The sequence below is a fragment of the Buteo buteo genome, chromosome 26 (genome assembly GCF_964188355.1).
Source record: "Buteo buteo chromosome 26, bButBut1.hap1.1, whole genome shotgun sequence".
NCBI classification, from domain to species: domain Eukaryota; kingdom Metazoa; phylum Chordata; class Aves; order Accipitriformes; family Accipitridae; genus Buteo; species Buteo buteo.
In genome coordinates, this window is record NC_134196.1 from 1471187 (window position 1) to 1491450 (window position 20264).

The window sequence follows — 20264 nt, forward strand, 5'->3', positions numbered from 1 at the left end:
GCGCGGGGCCGTCCCCGGGGAAGGCAGCCGAGAGCCCGGAGGGACGAACGAGCGCCTGGGGAGGCGGCGGCGCTGAGGGCAAACCAAGAAGTCGGGCAAGTGAGGTCGACGGCAACGTGCAAGCAGATGAGAGCTGGCTGCTTAGCAGTCCATTCAAAGACTATGCAACACCCGAGCACAGCACCTCCCCTGATGTTGGGGGGGTGCAGGGGGAGAGACGGCTCCAGTGACAGAGAGCACTGTACATGACCAGACTGGTTCTGGCCCCCCCTCCTCCCATCCACCATCAGGTAGCTGCCAGGCATTTATGTAGCTGCTGAACTCCAACACAAGCATTTCAAAAAGTCTGACTAGGGATCTCTCCTCTAGTTGGTAGCAGGCATCTACCCCAAGGGAACACAGTACATCCAAACAAACGCAATTATTTTTGTTCCTGGATGTCTTGCACTGGTTCCCCTCACTGTGTGGGTGTCAGTGCTGGAAGCACCCGCTGAAAGCCCAAGGGTCTTTTCTCCGTGCAGGAGACTCGCTGAGCACATGCCTGCCCCAGCCACCCTCCCCATGTTTTGCAGCAACAACCAAACAGAGCACAGGAATCAAGTGCAAGGGAGTACTTTCTTTTTAGGGGCAGGGAGGGAGGAACCTGAACAAACACACAAACAAAAAAAAACTAAAAGCACAACAACAAATGCTATACTGAAAGAATACTCTGGTTTTGCACTGGCCTTTCCAGTCTGAGTCATCTTATCACCGTGCACTGTGCTGCCTCATGCATGCCTCCTCCAACCTCACCTTCTTCTGCAGAACCCCTGACGTGATCCCAGCAGCCTTCTAGCCACATGCTACTCAAGACTCCCTAACAGAGTGGGTCCAGCTGCCACTATGGATCAGTGAAGACTTATTTTTCAGCGCTGCCACTGATCCGGTCCCATACCAGCATTCTACTGCACAGTGGCTTGGCAAACGTATTTAACTTTTGTCAAGAGGCAAAAGCTACAATGAGAAGAGGGACTGTGGTTTGCCTTCTCTCCCACGCAGTTTGTTCCTGTGGAGTTAACGCCGTTTTGGTCAAGTCTTTTGCTCTTTCCCTTCGGCACTGTCCAGGTTAAGACTTTTGAGCCAGTAAGGTTGTTAATTTAATCTTCCCATCCATAGAGGCAGTGAGGCAGGTCCCGCAGTCCATGGCCGTGCTCCAATCCACTGTGACAACGGGAGCTCTGTGTCCTCCCAGGGAAAGGCAGCTCTCCAGAACCTTTTCCTCACCATTCAACTACAAGAAGGAAAGCATAAGGTTTTCAGGAGGCAAGTTTCTGCAGTGGGGGCAGTGCACCCACAGGAGAAGCCACAGCCTGCTACAGACTCCATAACCCCATCAGTATACATAAATAAGCGGAAAAATCAGAGAGATGTTGAGATGTACGCAGCACGCATGAGGAAGCAAATTTCCAGTCTCACAACAGAAGCACGCAGTCTCAAGCAGCTCAGCTTCTGCTATCAGCTGAGCTGCAGCAATTGAACAGGGCAGGCTAAAAGCACACGCTGATGAAGAGCACATAAGCCTAAGCTATAGCTCATGTTAGTGCGGGTGCTCTGAATGCCCCAGATGCAAAGTAAAAATTCCATCTAACCTGCCTTGCAGTGGCTTATACTGATGGGTATTGACTCAAGAGAAGGCAGGCAAGGGGCATGCGATCAGTAACCGCTTGTTACTGCGGCACAGAAATTTGGGTACTTGGAACCACTCAGCCTTACCCTTCGTTTCATTTCAGTACACAGGAAGAGGAGAGAATCAGGCTGGGACTAACACAGCATCAGCAAGCACATAAGGCAGATTAAACATGAGCATCAGTCAACAATCACACATTCTGCATTGAACTGGCATGCATCAATATATATATAAAAAAAAAAATTAAAACTTTGTCCTAGGCACTTGGGTACTAAGGAAAACTCCTGCAGCTAAGCTTTAAGAACACAGAGCACACATACTCTAGTTACATACAGAGGGCCAAACGCTTACAGAGGGTTCAAACACTTGCTAAGCACCACACACTGCTAAAACGCACGCTGTATGAAACTGAGCAGCGACTTGCACAGAGCACGGACAGGTAGGTGCTGCTCGAGAACTTCAGCAGCTGCTGTTGCAGCCTTGTAACAACAAGAACTTGTATGGATGTGTAAGAGCACTCCTGTCACTTCTCGGACTTACCTTAAAAAGGACTCCCCCGGTAGAAGAGCACGTCAACATATAGTTGCCCTCAGAGTCAAAAGCAAAAAGCCTCCCTCGTGGGAATTGGACTTGCTTGTAGCCACTGTACCCGGACAGAACAAAAGGACCCGTAGCTTCGCTGGGAAGATCATACTCGGACACCTTCAAGCCACTTTTGTGAATATTCCACTGAATAAACTAGAATGACAAAAAGAGATGACAAAAGCGCATAGTTGAATGGACTGGGATGAAAGTAGAGAGGCCATTTGTGGGTTTTAAGCAAAGTGGCTATTCCTCACAAACAGAGGATGGCATTTTGACATCTATATCTAAGTGGGTATATTTACAAAACACAGGCTGCAAAAGCTGGAAGAGTGCCTACTATCCAGGCAAACACAGAGGCTCTACCTTCCACAAGCACGGCTGCCTATGTGTCCTTCCACATCGCATGCAGGGTCCTGGTGGGAGTTCACTTAACTGGCATCAGCCAAGGACCCGCACCTTTAGGCAGTCTCCCTCCCGGAGCCACACCTCTACTGCTGAAGACTGGAACCACAGAAATCGAAGCCTTTGTTACAAGCAACAGGGAGCTGCTGACAAGGAAATTTATGCAAAGTGGTCACGGATCTGGTCCCTGGTGAATCCCAGATCTCAAATGTGGTGACCTCAGGGGCATGGAAAGGTCATCTTCACATTCCATAGGATTCCATAGGAAGGGGATGTCGCCAACAGCAGGATTTGCAGACAAGGTCCAAGACAGCTCCAGCTGTTACTATGCTTTCCAGCCACTCTCTCTGCAGACTGTATGCAGCAGGGTGGTGCTGCACAGCTAAAATTACAGTTAGCAGCCCACAGATCCTCCAGATCCTGAGGGTATTTTTACTGCTATCCCCACCATATGGAGAAGACTCCAGAAGGGACCTCACTGCCAGCCGACCAGTAGAAGGTCACCCAGAGCCTACCTTGCCATCCTCGCCTATGCTGTAGACTGTGTTCTCATCATAGCTGAACTCAACGGAGTAGACTTCCCCGTCGTGTGCCTTCCAGCTCATGGCGCACTCGTGCTGCTGCATATCTGAGGGAAGAACCAGTACTGAACACTCCTCATAGATGCACAGAACTGAGGTAAAGACAGAGAGGCCCTTTACATTCATAAGGTCTCTGTCCCAGCCCTCTAGATCAGTCTGGGGGAGCCCAATCCAATGCCAGCACCCTGTGCTTATTCTCCAACATGTGGCTTTTACACTGGCCACAAAAATCATCGCCTCTAACTAGTCACCTCTTCCTCCAGCTTTATAGGGCTGCTCACATGCTCACTGTCAACTGCAGACATTCGGCATCCAAGCCCCACTGCCACCTTTCTTCTTCTCCTCCTCTTGCTATCCTGTCCACCCTGACAGCTGCTGCTGGTTCTACCCTCCCACAGACGTGGGACTGCAACCTCCAGCTCAGCACCCGGCCCAGAAGCAGATCCCTCATTCACAGAAGAGGGAGGCCCAAACTGCCTTTATCACAAGGACAGGCTGAAGAGGACAAAACCTGAGAAACAGAAATTGCTTAGGGAAGGAGGACTGAAGTGAAGCCCTTGCCTTCAACTGAAAGGTCACACATTAATTCCTTTCCTCAAGACTCAGCCTCTGGCAGTAGTACTGCTATATGGCACAGCCAAGACCACATGGCTCAAAGGCAAGTTAACTCTGCTCCTCAGCAAGAAGGAAACAACAAATCCAGCAGCACTACCAGGGTCTCCAGCCAATGTCCCCCAGAGAAAGTTTATGTCAGTTGACTCCTGATAGCTATTGTGGAGGAGAGATAATAGCTTCCACCTTGGTGTTCAGCCATGTCTCACTGCTGCCTCGCTGCTGGCAGAAGAAAGGTGCTAGGAGTAGCCACCTGGAGACACTGAGGGGCCACCTCACTGCCCAATTTCATAGAATCATAGAATCATTTAGGTTGGAAAAGATCATCGAGTCCAACCGTAAACCCAACACGGCCAAGCCCACCCCTAAACCATGTCCCCGAGCGCCACGTCTACACGTCTTCGAAATACCTCCAGGGATGGTGACTCAACCGCTTCCCTGGGCAGCCTGTTCCAGGGCTTGATAACCCTTCCAGTGAAGACATTTCTCCTAATACCCAATCTAAACCTCCCCTGGTGCAACTTCAGGCCCTTTCCCCTTGTCCCGTCGCTTGCTACTCGGGAAGAGAGCCCGACACCCCCCTGCTACAACCTCCTTTCAGGCAGTTGCAGAGAGCGATAAGGTCTCCTCCCAAAAGCCTCCTCTCCTCCAGGCTAAACAGCCCCAGTTCCCTCAGCCGCTCCTCACAGGGCCTGTTCTCTAGACCCTTCAGCAACTTCGTTGCTCTTCTTTGAATGCGCTCCAGCACTTCAAGGTTGGCCTTGTAGTGAGTGAGGGGCCCAAAACTGACCACAGGCTTGGAGGTGCGGCCCCAGCAGTGCCAAGTCCAAACACACAATCACGTCCCTTGTCCTGACGGCCACACTATTTCTGATACAAGCCAGAACACTATTGGCCTTCTTGGCCACCTGGGCACACTGCTGGCTCATATTCAGCTGGCTGTCTACCAACACCCCCAGGTCCTTTTCCGCCGTACCAAAGAGACGAACAATCCCATCTGCAGCCCCGGTGACCAGCAGGTTGCCGTTGTGGTTGAAGGCTGTGCAGTTAATAGCAATGGGCTCAGGTTCCAGGGAGAACTGCAGCTGGAAGGGAAAGTCTGCATTAATGCTGAGAAACAGAGCTGGGGGTGCCAAGAAGCTGATCTCCAGGGGAGGGAGGGAAGACGGTATTTAGTAGCAAGAACTCCTCCAGTTTGGAGCCCTACACCTCTTGTGACTACAGACTTCAAGGTTGGCAGCTGCATTTTACTATGACACTAACCCAACAATTCACCTCAGCCAAGCCACAGCTTTCTTGGCCATGGCCTCAAGGCTGCAAAACCAGCTTCTGGCAGGCATTAGCTTAAGTATGTTGCTTTCTCCTACATGACAGGGACAGCATTTCTTAAGGGCAAAGGTGAGGGATGGGATGAGATTCCCTGTCAGAGTCTGACCCATCTAAATCAAAACAATGGAGAAGATGACATGAGATGAAACCTCTGAAGGAAGCACTTCACTTAAAAACAGGGAGGGCAGGGGAAACAGCAAAGAAAACCCTTCAGTATAGCTCAACCAGAGAAAGCTTGAGCAAAGCGTCATTCAGTCTTCTTGGGACATTTCCAGTCACAAACTGTGCAGGCAGGAGAGAAACAAGGCTGTGGACTATTTTGAGGAATCCCTCAAAAAAACCAACACACCAACAAAACAAAAAAACCCCATCCAAACCCAGCAGCTACTTACATTATTCATTTTTATCCTGCATGTGATAGAGGGGAAAGGAGGAAGGGGGGAAAAAGAAAGTCAGCATAATTTAGAAAGAGAGCTCCTACACACTGAAAGAGAAGACACTCATTCTCAGCAAGCAGACTGAGAAAGAAAAGGAACTCAGCAAGTACCTGCTGCTTCATTGTTTTAGTGTCCCACAGCAGCAGCTTCCCAGGAACTTGGTTCATGCTTTTGCCCCCAGAGCTGACTGCTGAGAAGCCCATGTGGGAGATGGGGCTTTGGGCTGCCGCAGAACAGACAAAGGAGGCACCACTTGGGCTGCAGGCAAGCGAGAGGATCCTGAAACAGAGCGAACATGTTCCTGAATTGCCTCTCTCCAGCAGCTGCCTCAAACACAATACTTGGCTACGATCTCTACCATTAAGACCCTGCAAGACAGGGTGCACTGTAAAGGAGGGCAGGATTCACGTGCTTAGACAGATTTTGAGTGTCTCCCATTTAACTGAGCAGTTTTACACTGCTCAGACAGGGACTGCCCTCTGGACGAAGGCTAGATAGTCCTGCAGCTTCAGGAAAGCAGCAGGAACATTGAGACTTCACCTACCTTTTCACAGTCAGAACCAACAACATCTATATTTACATATAAAAATCACTATTCCAGAGTTACCTGGGCATGTCTTCATCAATGCTGATTTCACAGAGATTCTTCTTCGCTTCTGTGTCATAAAGACGAACCGTCCCAACCCCACTGCCAAGCAATAGCTTGAAACCAGCAAGGAGGAGATGGAAGAAGTGTGAGTGAGGAGTACAATGATTCTGTTCAACAACCATCAAGACACAGAGTAAATTTTTTTCTATTTATGCATTTGGATTAAATGTCACTCCATTAGGGTACATCCTGTCTTTCTCTACATATCACGCTGAGAAGGACTACCCCAGAGCCACAGAAGTCAAGAGTAAAAGCACTGCTTTCCAGTGAGAAGAAGATCTGATAGGCACCAAGATGGAGTAAAAGCCACTTTCTAGAGTATGGCTCAACATTATAGGATGCAAAACCTATGTGCAGTCTCATTATCTAGGAGAGCAAGGAAAGAGTAACAGAATTAACCATCTAAGTTTAAGAGAAAAACAAGTAGAAGCCTTGGGAAGAATGAAATTCAGAAGGGCTCACACATGCTTTATCAGTGGTGCTACAATTTAGATCTAAAGTAAAACCATGGAGGGATGCATTATCCAAGAAAATTAAGCAAGCCAGATCCTTCTCTCTTCAGAGCCTGATTTGCTGCTGAATCCCCATATATTTCAGAAAGAAGAATATTTCTTTCAGCAAGCAGGAAATAAAAGCAGAAGAAACATCAGAACAACTACATGGACAGCCTCCTTTCTAAGAGCAAAAGAAAAGAAAGAGATAAGCTGTAGCACCAGCTCTTCAGAGAGGCATTTTGGGGTTAGCAGCAACACATTGTCAGCACCAGAATGTAAGGAATATTCCCTCAGTTGCAGGCCTGCCTTCTCACACAGCCCTCTCAGTTCACCAGGGGAGGGCATGAAACACTAGCAACAGTTCTAGGACTCAGAAGAATGCATGTAATTTAAGGCTCCTCTCTAGTAACAGAACTAGAGGAAAAGTGCTATGGGAAACACTTAAACTGTCATGGTATTTAAACAAGCCCCGAGCTCCTTATGCACACACCAACCCCCAAGTCATAAGGCACCAGTATAAAACTGGCCATGGAGCCCTTTTCACACCTGTGCAAGTAGAATGCCAACACCACACCCCTGCTCTCCCTTCTCTACTCACACCCTGAGCCAGAAGCAAAGCTCCACAGCTCCCTGTTGCAGGGTTCCCATGGGCTGTTGTACCTGGTTGCCTCTGCCTGCCTTTACAAGTGGCTGCCTGCTCTGCCTGAAGACAGGCACTTCTCTTAAAGGGGCTACTTCTATCCTGCAGCTGTACCCACACTGTAGCCTGGGAACCTCTCTCTCTCAGGGCAACCAGTGGTGGTTCACCTACTGCAAGGTGGAATTCCTTGCTCAATACACAGAGCACAATCCCCACTCTAGTTTTTCTTAGACCCTACAGGCTTCAGGTCCCCATGTGCCACTGAAGTAGAAACTAACTTTTGCCCTGATCTTATCCACAATGCATCTGTCTAGAATTTAATGTGCAACACATAGCAACACAGCCCCAAATCATCTGCTGTGACTCTCCAGCCTCCACATGCAGACTACTCACCAGCCGATCACGCTTCGTCGCCCATTCCAGAGACAGCAACGGAGATTTGGAAATGGATGAAGCTGTAGTTTGCATTATGGGGTTAAAAGACCAGACTTTGATGACCCCGTCCACATCCAAGCTGGCCACCCTCCGTCCAGAACAATCAACCCTATGTGCAGAAGAAAACTGATTGGATATTTTTCTCCCTAAAGTTCTCAGATGCCAGTAGATAACTCAGTAATCCTTCCCGTCCTGGCCACACACCAATTCCTTCTGCAGGAATCAGAATTTCCTTGCACCACCTCCTGTTCAGTCCACAATAACTGGCACAATGAAGCGCATCAAGCTCCACATGCAAAGCACAGCGCCCTTAAGCAATATGATCCTGCTTTCCCAGAGAGTTTCTTCCTGGCTGGCTTCTCCCAATCACAAAAATCTCCATCCATTCTCACTGCATAAACTACAGGCTATTTTCAGTCACACCAACTCAACTGCCCTACAACCGAGAGTACATGCACAATGTGCTGGACAGAACAGAGGCTGGGAGAAAGATGCCAGACATTGCTGGTCCTCTACAGCAGCTTGTACGAGAAAGCCCTCTTCTACCAGTCCACTACCTGCAGTACATGATGGATGAATGGTGCTCCCCATACTCCTCCTGGCTCAGGACGATGAAAGGCTGCTCCTGCCGGACCCCCACGGCCTCTGCACTGCTGACAGGCATTTTGGTTGAAGTCTCTGTTTGCTCAGCATGCAGCTCTGAGCACAGCTCTGTCTCAGCTGTGCTAATATCTGTTTTCTTCTCAGCACTTTGGCCCTGAAGGAAGAAATCCTATGTGAAATACAAGGAAGCACAAGCTCCAGATCAAGCTCTTCAGCCACCCCAGCTGGCTGGGAGAAAAAACCCAAGAAGCTGCACTGAAAGAGAAGCATTGTCAGTTCAACACCCCTCCTACCAGGGACCTTTCTGAGAACAAGGATAGTGTGTTGCACAATTGCACCATTTAATATGGCCTCCTTCGTTGTAGAGTCCCTTACATCACTCTTCCATTTGCCCAGCCATATGCTTTCCTGTATTAATTAAAGGAACCACAACATCTGTTTGGCATACTTCAGCCGATATCAGAGGCCCATTTTGATGCCATTAGAGCACAGTGTCACAAGCAAATCAACACATTTCAAGGAATTCTTGCATTTAAGTTAAGTCTGTGTAATATGCAGTTCAGTAAACCTGGGCAAAATCTCTTGTTGGATGGTGAGCCCCAGTGGATGGATTATCTTTGTCTGCCAGAGATTTAGTCTATGCGCAATGGGGCAACCATGGCAGCCAACTGACTGATGACAATGGTAAAGTCGACATGAGCCCAAAAGCTTAAAGCGCAATTTGACAAGGCAGACAGAACAAATGGAGTTCTAGGAGGTCAAGGTATCTGAATGAGACAAGATCTGCACTGCAGCATGCAGAAGTGTTTGAAAGCAGCTTAGTCTTCCCTTGCCACCAGAAACTGAACGAGAAGCAGATACAGCATATAAGCCAGTAAAACATCTGCAAGCATTCCCTTGCTAAACCATCCTCTGAAGATGAAATGCCCCACAATGGTATTGGTATTGATAGTTTTGAATCCCTGTTCCCTAACACACCCTTGCCTTATTTACAGTAGCTTCACATCTTAAGCAATGGGTCAAGCACGGCATAATCAAATAATCTGAAATCACAAAGCTGGAAAAGATTGGGAGATAAATCCACGAATGCCTCTCTCTGTGTTAGTTAGTGTGGGGAGGTAACAACCAATGAATGACACTCGTGTGAAAGAAACAGTGCTGCCTTTCAGTTTCCTTTTTGCTCACATGCATTGAGAAAAAAAATTCTCTCATAGCCTTGAATGCTCAGTCATGGAATAACATCTCCTCCCTAAAGCAGCGCTTCCCAACACAGAACAGCCACAAATACAGGCCAATAAGCAACAGTCCCTCAGCACTGTCTCTCCCCAGAAGCAGAGTGTCTCATACAGCCAAAATAAACACAGCTGAGATGCTCCCATCATTCCTCTTGCGCTCTGTATCCTTTGACCATATGGCTGCTGAAAGCCAGACAAAACACAGGTGAACAGAAGTAGTCTGCTGACCTTCAGCAGTCAAAATCCAGAATACAGTTTTATCATTTCATTAGACTAGAAAGCAGGGCATGCCCCCAGGCAAAACTGCAACATACAGTGCAAAAATCTCCAAAAAGCTAAGATTGCTACAAAGGATATTTCCACTCCTACCCAGGAAAACTTTCTATCAATTTTTATCTGTCCCACACAGAGCCTGTACAAACCAGCATAAGAACCCACAGGAGAGAACTCACTTTGGCAGGATGGGTGAGCGAAGCCCATTGCCACTAAGGAATGGGGTTTATAACAAGGTATTTTGAATACAACCATTTAGGTGGAGGAAACATACCCTCCCCAAGACCAGGCTGTTGAAAAGATCATGACAAAAGACAACTCTTCTTCCATTGAAATGTCAATACTGATTCCCTTTCAGGGACACAGAAATAAACCAAATGTGGAAGGAGTTGATTAACTACAGAGATTAACCTTTGATACAGTTAGAGCTGAGTAGCAATTCAGAAGCTTAACAGGAACACTTGCACTTGTTTTACCACCTAGCACAACAAACTACAGAAACACCAGCCCTCCGCTTCGCAGCCTTGCAGTGTTGCCTGGTACCTGAAAGGACCCTTTTGACAGCAGTTCCTTCCTTTCCTTCCCATGCTCTTGCAAGCGCTTCTGCCGCTGCTGCAGGGAACTTGACTCGCCTGCTACTAACCCACTGAAGTGGCTCTTCCCGTCCTTACAGCTCACTGTTCCTTCTTTTCCTTTGGCACTCTGGAAGGCAGAGGAGTGATTTGGCAAAGTTACACTTGTGCTAGGCTGCAGAACAAAGAGCAAAAGAGGAGGCAAAGAAACCAAGCACCTGCAAGGGCTTCACAAGCCCCCAGACAACAGCAGCTGTTCTTGCACTGCATTCACACCCAGCATACAGTTGCAAGGAAGGAAAGGACTTCTCCTTTTTTACAGGTGGAAGCAAAAGCTTGGAGCAGTGCTGTGCTGCAAGTTAATTCCTTGGATACTGAGCACCTTTCAACTAACAGAGTTGAGAATTACCTGGTGATTTGTTGGTTCTTTCTTCCCTAGCAGCATACTGCCAGTCTGCGTTGGAGATGCCCCACTTGGATGGGGTGGTCTGGAAGGGCCCTTTTTACTTTGAGAAAGAAAAGAGGACAGAAAGCCTCCCCGGGACTGAAGAGAATGTGTAGTACTCCTCTGGCTGCAGGTCATATCACTAATTAAAAAAAAAAAAACAAAAAACAAAAAACACCACCAAACAGAACATGAAAGTGTAGCCAGACAACCTGATCAAAGACCACCCAACAAGCGAAGTGCTGGCTGTTTGAACCACTGGAGGACACATGTTCCTTTCCAAGCCGATGGACCACTGTGCATTAAAAAAAATGTTTTAAAACATCCTGTTAGTGCCTGGGGCAGATCATTATAATTACTGTAACCAAAGCTCACTTCTCAGTGATGCCACTGAGACAGTGGGCTCAACTGTTGCTGAATCCCCTGTAGGGCCACCTCCAACTCCTTCCACTCCATCTGGTTAGTTTAGAAAGACCCTAAGGGAAAGGCAGGGGAATCCAGATTTCCAAAGAACCTATTCAGCTGGGATTCCCAATTCAAGGCATAAAACAGACCTACTTCCAGAGGCATTCAGTATCCAGAGTTTCACTGAACACCCTTAGTTACTCAGCAAGTCATGTTCAGCAATTTTAAAGCACAGGCCCTCGATATCTCAAAAACCAGATCCAAAGAAAATAAGAAAGTTTAGGTCCATTTCTATGATTACACACACCTCCCTTCTCACCCCACAATGTCAAGAGCAGCAGCTGCTTCCTAGAACATAACTGTCTGACCTCACTCTGCTACAGCTTCCTCAGAGCAGAGCAGCACCCAGGGGAAGGGGAATACAATCATCTGCACTGTGCCTATCCTCTCTTCTAGGAAGGAACTGTTCTACCAAAATTGGGCTTTGGGTTGAGCAGAGACATGGAAAAAGCAACCAGAACTGGCCCCCAGACTAAGAGACAAGTTGCACACACAAGAAATGCCACTTCTAAGGCAAGTTCTTCTAATACAAATGGACAAAAATTACTATGGGAACAAATTATCCCATCCCTCATGTCACTCTCCCCCACGTGTGCAGATGAACATCAGGGCTTTCCACACAGAGTAGTTAAAAACAAAAACAAAACAAACAAACAAAAACCTCAGATTAAACTCTGTAGCCTGTCTCATGCAGAGATTGCAGAGCAGTTCTCAAGATAGCTCACCAGACACTGAAGTCTATTTAATCGGACAACTTTTAGACTATAACAAAAACTTTGTGTGTGGTCTCTGCTACAACTTCTATTTGTCATTGTCAGCAGGATAATTTGATCAATCCCCCTCCTGTCTGAATAGACGTGAAAAAAGCACATGAGAAAGTCAAAGGCCCAGCAGTGTTATTAATACCCTGCGGCTAAGCTACTTTTGCTTTCAGATCCTTTTAAAGCAAGAAAAAAAGACCCAAAACCTCAATAACCCAATAAATTCAAACACACAGACTTGCTTTGCATGACTGTGTACTGCAGGAAAGTAAGAGTTTAAATAACAATTAAACAAGCTGTATCACTGTGTATGCTGCCTAATTTCCACAGATAAGAATACAATAGATGTAGCCATAAAACACACTAACTGCAGCAATTTTATGGGGAATTCTGTGCGTAACTGAGCCTTGCAGAAGAGAAACTCCTTTTTACCTTGACTTTGCAAGAGCAAGAAAGCATCTCTGCGTAACAATGAGCCCTTTGGGTCATACAGTAACAGTGTCTACAAAACAACACAGGGCATTCACCTACTGCACCGCAGGCACTAAAGTAAATAAGAGTCAAGAGACAATCCACTTCAGTTGAGCAATACTGCAAGGTATTGTACTGCTACCAGTGCCCTGGTTGCCCAGAACACCTTGGTGCAATGCTGAGAGCAGAGCAGAATCACCGCCATGTGTTCTTGGGCTCTCACTGATTGGCAAAAATCTCTCTCCCAAATAGCAGGGGAGATGCCTGTCATGAATTCTGCCATTAAACCCACTTCGGTCACCAGAATTTCTGCCGGGATGTCTTTCTGCATTGATTCCCAGGGCAGGGAACAAGGAAATGACCCTCCAGCAGCCTCCCTGACCCAATAAAAGCAGCAGAGCCTGTCCCCAGCTCCTCCCCTGCAGGCACTCACAGCTCAGAGTCCCCTAGTCGATCCATGTTGGCCACGTATGCAGGCAACTTGTGATGCACAACTGCTTGTTCCACCTCCAGTTCCTCTTTCTTCATGCGGGAGGATTCAGCCTGCAAAGCAAACAGCTACAACAAGAGAAGACAGCCAAGTAAACAGAGGGTCACAGAGATTCACCTCCTTCCCACTTGCTGTAGTTGTTTACTCCTTTTATTTCAACAGCCCTAGAAGGGTGGGGAGGGAAGAAAGTTGCTCTGACTGGCTGAGCATCACATTAGTCCAAGCAGTCAAAACAATCAGTACTTTACACACATCAAACTGGAGCCTACTTAAAACCCTTCACACCTCTCCTTGGGCTGTTGCTGTAGGAACGTTAATGGTGTTGGGAAACCAGAGCCAGCCAGGGCAGAGCCGATCAGGCACTCCATGCAGGCAGTTCAAGGCCAGGGCAATGCATGTGACTGGCAGTAGTGATGTATGGGCACTGAGCCTAGAAGGTAATCTTCTTCCCACAGCCAAGGGTCTGGTGAGCTGTCAGGGTGCACTGAGGCCAACGCCATCAGGTCACCCTGAAATCCAGCTCCACACCCTGCCCAGCTCCCTCCCAAGCATGACAGGGAGATTTATCTCCACATCATGGAGAAAGAAATTTTTCTTTTGCCCCCTTAGCAGAGAGGAACCTCAGGATGCAGCTTTCTGTGACGGATGTGGTTTATGCCTGTGACTCCTCTGCACATGAAGAGTTCCTCAGGCTTTTCTGCTTCTGTACATTTGTTTTTCAGATATAATTCTTCTTTTTCCTTTTACCATAGTATTTAAGGAAAGAAATTACAAGAAGAAAAAGGAGCTTTAGAAATCCAGCTTGCTGTTCACGTATATGCATTGTTTCAACAGTGAAATCAGAATCACTACTTAATTTCAACTAGCATCAAATTCAACATTTATTCACACCATTTTTTATTTAAACCTGTATTCTATAGGTGGCTGCTTCCTTTTCTGACCTGAGCAGTTCTCCAAAAAGTAAAGTCTATAGTTTTACCTCTGCCTATTTGCCAGAGAACGCTTACCCAGTCTGTAAGTAATATCAATCAACATACCACAAACAAAAAACAGCTTTAATTTGACTAAAAGTACAGAACACAAAATTGAAGGAAATAAAAGAGCTCTACTTCAAAACATACCTTATCCTGCTGTCCCTATTCACTGACCATCTTTGCAGAACCCTCTTGTCAAAGTTTGCCTGATCCAGTGACTCCATACAGTACACAGTGACAAACCTCGCTTTTCTTTCACAAAAAAGCCTCCTTTTTGAAATCAATTATTCTATTTTACTTCAACATTTTTAGGACAAACGAACAGTGTTGATCAGCTACCAAAACAGCTGAAACAGGAAGCACAACATACAAGATAATGTTTTGTAATACAACAGGCAAAGCACAAAACTCACTGTACTGAAGTATTCATACAGAATGAACTTTTACTTGATATGTTTGAGGAAGTGAAACTAAAGTCCTGCTTACATGAATAAGGCTTCCCACTTGTATGTGATCATCCACATGTGATCTGTAGTTTAGAAAGTTCTTAAACTGTAGATTTCCGAAATCTCTCCTAACAAGAAATTATACTGGGAAAGGACTGACCTGTGCTACATACTCTTACACCCTCTCTCTAAGCATCTGCTGACGATACCATCAAAAACAAGACATGGAGCTGGGTGACATTTTGTCTGAACCGGTCAGCCCTTCTTATGGTTACTCTAAGGTCTAGAATTGGGAAACGGACATTCACAACATTTCCATTAGTTGATCTAAATTGCTTTAAGTGCACTTCAACCATGGTGAAGCAGCCATTTCAGAAGTAATATTTTCTGCCTCTTTGCCAGAAGTTATTGCCCGTTTCTGTTGCTCCATCAGCTAAAACCTGGAAGTGACTGAATACTATTCAGAAGTTTCCATGCAAATTCAGCCATGTACGCCCTTAACCCACCACTAGTTTCAGCTTGTCTTGACTTTGCAGTGTAGCAGGAAAGCAGTTTGCACAGTATGCAGCCACCTGTCAGATAGCACAGGGAGAGAGACAGTCACCTCCAGCAGAGGGACAGTTAATACCCTAAACAGACATTTCATGATATGATCACAACCCTCAGTTTGCTGGAGACAGTTGAAAAGATAAACCAAAATAACGAAGGACTTACAGAAGAATCTGCCTTGGAATAATTGCACTGAACTGAACAGCTACAACCTTCTTGAATGGATGGAACCAATTTTACAAAACTAACAGCCTCACACAGTCAGCAACTAAAGAGTGACTTCAGTTCTGACCTTATGCCGCAACAATTCATTTTCTTCTTGTATGAGACTGCTCCTGAGACATTCAGCTTCAAAGTTCAAAATGACTGGAACTGGTGAGGAATGTTAAAGAAAACCAAGGCAAGAACTTGTGTGCACCTGGCTTAATTCTCCATACTAGCCATTGGACTGTAAAACAGCAAAGCAAGAAATATGTGCAAAGCCAGAAGACTAGTAACAGCTTAGTTACCCGAGCCAATTTTGTACTTTCTTTGTACTTTACTGTTGCACAAACTATTTCATGCAGGCTTTGCAAGGATTTTTAGATTTTTCCTTTTACATGTCAGAAGTGGAGGACAAGACAGATTATGTTACTGCATTAGTGTACACTGAAGAAACAGTTCAAGATGAGCTGTATTCCAGCTACAGTGTAAATCTGCCCATCAGCAAACAGACAAAGTCAGAACTCCATAGTGTGGGACAAAAGCTGTTATTTCTGCTAACATTGAATTACCCTATTACAGTGAGCTGTCACTAGACAATGTTGTCAACATATGTACCCAGAGAAGGGTCTAACAGGAGATGCTAGTTCAGTTATGGACTATGACCCAAGGTTGCACACCTGTTTTGTACCAGGCCAAGCAAAAAGGAAAATCGTTTCAGAACAAGATATGGACAAGATTTCTAGTCACTAGCATAGGGATGAGCTCAGCATTAGCAACAACCACAATTGCTTGTACCCAGGGAATATAACATATCATCAGATAATTGAACAATAACTATTCCAACATCCTCTGGTAAACACCAACCTCCTACAAAGTCTTGGCTCTAAACAATCACCTGAAAGCAGCAATACTGCTGTAATTCTGTAATGCTATATTCCTGGCACCACTGTTAATAGTAAGCATAACACCAGGGCAAGGGAGATTTAACTATTATTTGCAAAAAAGGATATGCATGCACTGAAACAACACACTCAGGAAGTTGTGCAGAGACACGATAAACGTATCTGCCCACTGGCGTGAGAAATAGGTGGCGAAGGTGGGGTTGGAGTCTGGGGCAGGGAGGAAGGGCAGGACAAACCAATCCTTCCACTCCGCCTGGTTCTGGAGCTCAGAGGCCTGCTTGAGGAAAAACTCCTGCGCCTTGTCATTGCGGCCGGTCTGAAACATAGCAAGAAGAACAGGGCTCATGCTTCCATTAATGCCACCACGTGGGTTCCAAGAATATTTGCTCTGTGTTATGAACACACTAACAACTACTTTCACCACCCAACAGAGCAAGTGGTTAGAGTTAACAGATTCATCAGGCAACAAAAGACTCTCAAATACGCTAAGAGACGCTCACAAATGCACTTGATCTGACCTTCTTTCTACTCACCACAGTCTTGTTGAAAAGGCTGAGGCAAATCAAACTAATCACTTACACTGATTTTCAGCTAAACCAGTGCAGTTTGTGCACTGACACAAGACATGAACATTCATATATAGGACCAAAGTGTACTTCAAATTACCCAAGTCTACAGCAGATGTAGGCTGAAAAGGTTTCCATCTGATACAATTATTCAGAGAAGGACAGACATGCCTCAGGGTAAGCACAGGGCAAAACAAAACATGAAAAAAACACACTTCCAGAAACATGCATTAGCTTTCAACTTCTCCACCAACACCTGTCACTAAAGATTTTCAGTCAGGAAATGGAATCAAGGAGGAAACATGCTTCTAAGTCGTAAGAAATGGAACATGAATTCCTGACAAGTATTTGTCTATTCTGTTTGCCAAAGCCCACCCTGTATAATATATTCCATTGACTTTCCTAGGGTTTCAACGAGATAATCTCTGCTCCATTTTAAGGTCATTATTTTCTGTTCTATTCAAAGCAAACAAAAAACATTCACTCATTTTCTCTCCCACATTACCTTGTACAGATTTGAAGCCCACTCCTCCCCTCTCTTATAAACTAAAACTCAACTCCACCAACTTCAAGTCACCTTTTTTCCTTCTGGGCCCTCCAACTCCCTTGATGCTTTAAGAACTGGGGTGCCAGGAAGGATTGGCTGAGTAGAAGGAATACAGACAATCCTGCTCGTTGATCCCCAGTGCTGCAGTAAGGCCCTTCCCAGCACTGCTGCTGCCTGCTCAATCGTTCCTTATTCTGCATCGGAGCATCTGACGACTCCTACCTACACACAGGTGCTTGGGGCTTTTTTCTGCCTGTTTCTTCAACTTATGAAGATTGCTTTGAGCACTGTTCTTGTCCTCCTCTGTTCCCATGGCAATGCCCCACAAGGAGGTGTTTACAAACCTTGTGATCTCTCCCAGAATCCAAGTTATTAACAGAGGCTGAGCAGGACTGAGCTAGCAGTACAGCCATCCTGTCTGAGGGGGACGTGCCTTCATGTCTGAGTACAAGTATCTTGCTCCCAGCCAACCGTATTTCCTTCTCGCCCAAGCTTCTCTATCCTGTTTACAAGCTTGTCATGTGAGTCTGCATCAAACTCCTTGCTACACTCCTGATACATGACACATGAATTGCTTGTCTCTTACATGCCAGGCCTGTCAGAGGCTCACAAGAATATTTTATTGCTCTGGTTTCAGAGACCAGGATCTTTTTAAAACAGAAGCCTAAAAATCAAACACTACCTGAACAGTATGGACGAGGTAGTATCGGAATAAGCTGGTTTTCAGCTTGTTCACTGTTGGCCGGTACACATCTTCCAAACGGCTGAAAAGGCGTCGGTCGAGATAACTCCAGTAATCCCGAAGCGCTGCCAGATCATAGCTCTGAACAAACTGCTGCAGCTGGTCCAGTATCTTATCTACCTAAAGAGGGCAAAACGGGGAAGACTGCAGTCACATGAGGGCTCTTCCAGCACAAGAGACTTTCTGTAACTTAATGCTGAAAAGCTTTAACTGCACAAATAATATTACAATCCAGCACTTATGCATTAGCTATTTTCTTAATCCTGGAAACACTCTGCATTTTGTTATTAGCATTCTTCCACTCTGCAGCACCCTTCAAATAAAAAAAACAAAGAAACATGAAAGAACATAGCCAAACAGATTTTGACAAAAAGATTACATTTTATTAAGCACAGTTGGTGGGGTTTTTTGCAAGTAAGCAAAACTTTCACCTTCTTTTAAAGGCCAGTTGATAATGAAGAAACAGGAATAATGTGATTAAATGTTGAAAACTCAAGTGCAGCACCCGGAAAATAGTATTATTTTTAGACTAAAAGGAAAAAAACTTGTATTTAACCAATAGAAAGAGGAAGACAGATCCAATGTACTGCAATCTTTGAAGTACCTTTATCTTTAATAATATCATCTACTAACAAGGCAGGCATAAAAGTTTGCAACAGAAATTTTTTTTGTCATTATGTCTCTTTGAAAATCATTTCTGCAATATGAATAAGGCAGAATGGTGATGTGGGAATATATTTTTCATCCAGTGATTTCTGATGGCCGAGACAGGCACCAGGAAAAAAAGAAGAAAAAAATCTGCACCCTATACAAAATCCAACTATCAAAGTTGTTTAATATGTGGTTTGCTCCCCTGTCATCAGTTAATGTCTTAGGACATCATCCAGCCTCTACCTCTGTGAACGTCTTAGGACATCATCCAGCCTCTACCTCTGCGGCTTCCTACAGATAAAGGAAACTAAAGTCTGTGACCCCAGCAGTCCCTTCTTGGACAATACAATTCCAATTAAATCAAGCATTTGCTGACCTCTAAGCATCAGCAAAGAGCTGGTGATTGAAAAATAAAAGCAACATACTTTTTGAATGATAAAGGCAGTGGTTGTACTGCCAGCTAAAGAAAAATTGCTCAAAACCGTTCAAAACACTACATTCACTGCCCAGAACTGCTGCTAAAGGAACACGGAGCTCGCAGACAGGACTGAAACCGTATTTTCGAGGCTGGCAAACTCTCCGCCGACTTCCACGCATCTCGCAAGCGAGCTGGTGCTGAAGCCATCCCAAGGAGGGAGCGGAGCTGCAAAGCCGCTGGATACAAATGTCACGCCTGAGAGAAGATCCGGGCAAAGAGCCGCCGCTGCCCTCTCCCACCCGCGTCTCCTCCGTTCACCCTCCCCACGGACCGAAGAATCCTCTGGTGATTTCCAGCTCGGACGTGGGGTCCGCGGACGGGCCGAGCAGACCGCCGCCCGGTGGGCGAGCGAGCGGGCAACTGCGGCCCCCGGCTGGGAAGCCAGGCGAGGGGATGGAGGCCTTGTCCGTCCCCGTGTCCCGTCCCCGCCCCCCCCGTCTTCTTTCCCCGTTCCCCGCCGGGAGGCTGCGCGGGCAGAACGCCGGCCGGGCCGGGCGGCGGCCCCCGCCACCGCCACGCAGGGGGGGGTCCCGCCGGCGGCGCGGCGCGGCCGGGCCCCGCCGCCCAACCCGGCTCACCGCCGCCCAACCCGGCTCACCGCCGCCCAACCCGGCTCACCGCCGCCCAACCCGGCTCACCGCCGCCCAACCCGGCTCACCGCCGCCCAACCCGGCTCACCGCCGCCCCCCGGTCCCGCTTCCCCTCACCGCAGTCCCCGCAGCTGAGGCGCGGAGGGCGGCCCGCGGCCTGCCCGGGGACCTGCGTCCTGCCCGCGGGGGTACCCGCGCCCCGCCGGGAAAAGGCCCCCCCACACACTTCTGACAGGCGTCCGCCGCTCACCCGGAAACCCTTCTCCCGGTCCGCCTTGATCTCCGCGTCCAGCTGCTTCAGGGCGGCGGTGAAGCCGCGGAAGAGCAGATACTCCCGCACCAGCTCGTCCGTCCGCTCCGCCGCCGCCGCCATGGGGGAGCCGCCGGCTCCGCCCGCCCACGGGCGGGGAAGCCCGGCCCCGAACGGAACGGCCCGGCCCAGCGCCGGGAAGACTACAGCTCCCGGCGTG

The 20264-nt window shown here is 47.2% G+C and overlaps 1 protein-coding gene across 5 annotated transcripts; it reads right to left on the minus strand.

The window, feature by feature from the left end:
* Positions 1-596: 596 nt before the first annotated feature.
* Positions 597-20202, minus strand: LOC142044820 (WD repeat-containing protein 91). Of its 5 annotated transcripts, XM_075057729.1 has the most exons (15): positions 20045-20202; positions 18016-18195; positions 16329-16536; positions 15407-15489; positions 13089-13213; positions 10923-11100; positions 10485-10643; positions 8388-8587; positions 7789-7939; positions 6220-6314; positions 5723-5891; positions 4823-4931; positions 3169-3281; positions 2207-2404; positions 597-1270 (listed from the first exon to the last, which is right to left on the minus strand). In XM_075057729.1, the coding sequence occupies exons 1-15, from the start codon at positions 20165-20167 to the stop codon at positions 1106-1108; spliced, it is 2256 nt and encodes a 751-aa protein (XP_074913830.1). In that variant the 5' UTR covers positions 20168-20202; the 3' UTR covers positions 597-1105. The 5 variants fall into 5 exon arrangements, with proteins under 5 accessions (XP_074913830.1, XP_074913831.1, XP_074913833.1 ...); XM_075057730.1 differs by lacking the exon at positions 10485-10643; XM_075057732.1 differs by lacking the exons at positions 15407-15489; positions 16329-16536.
* Positions 20203-20264: the final 62 nt, after the last annotated feature.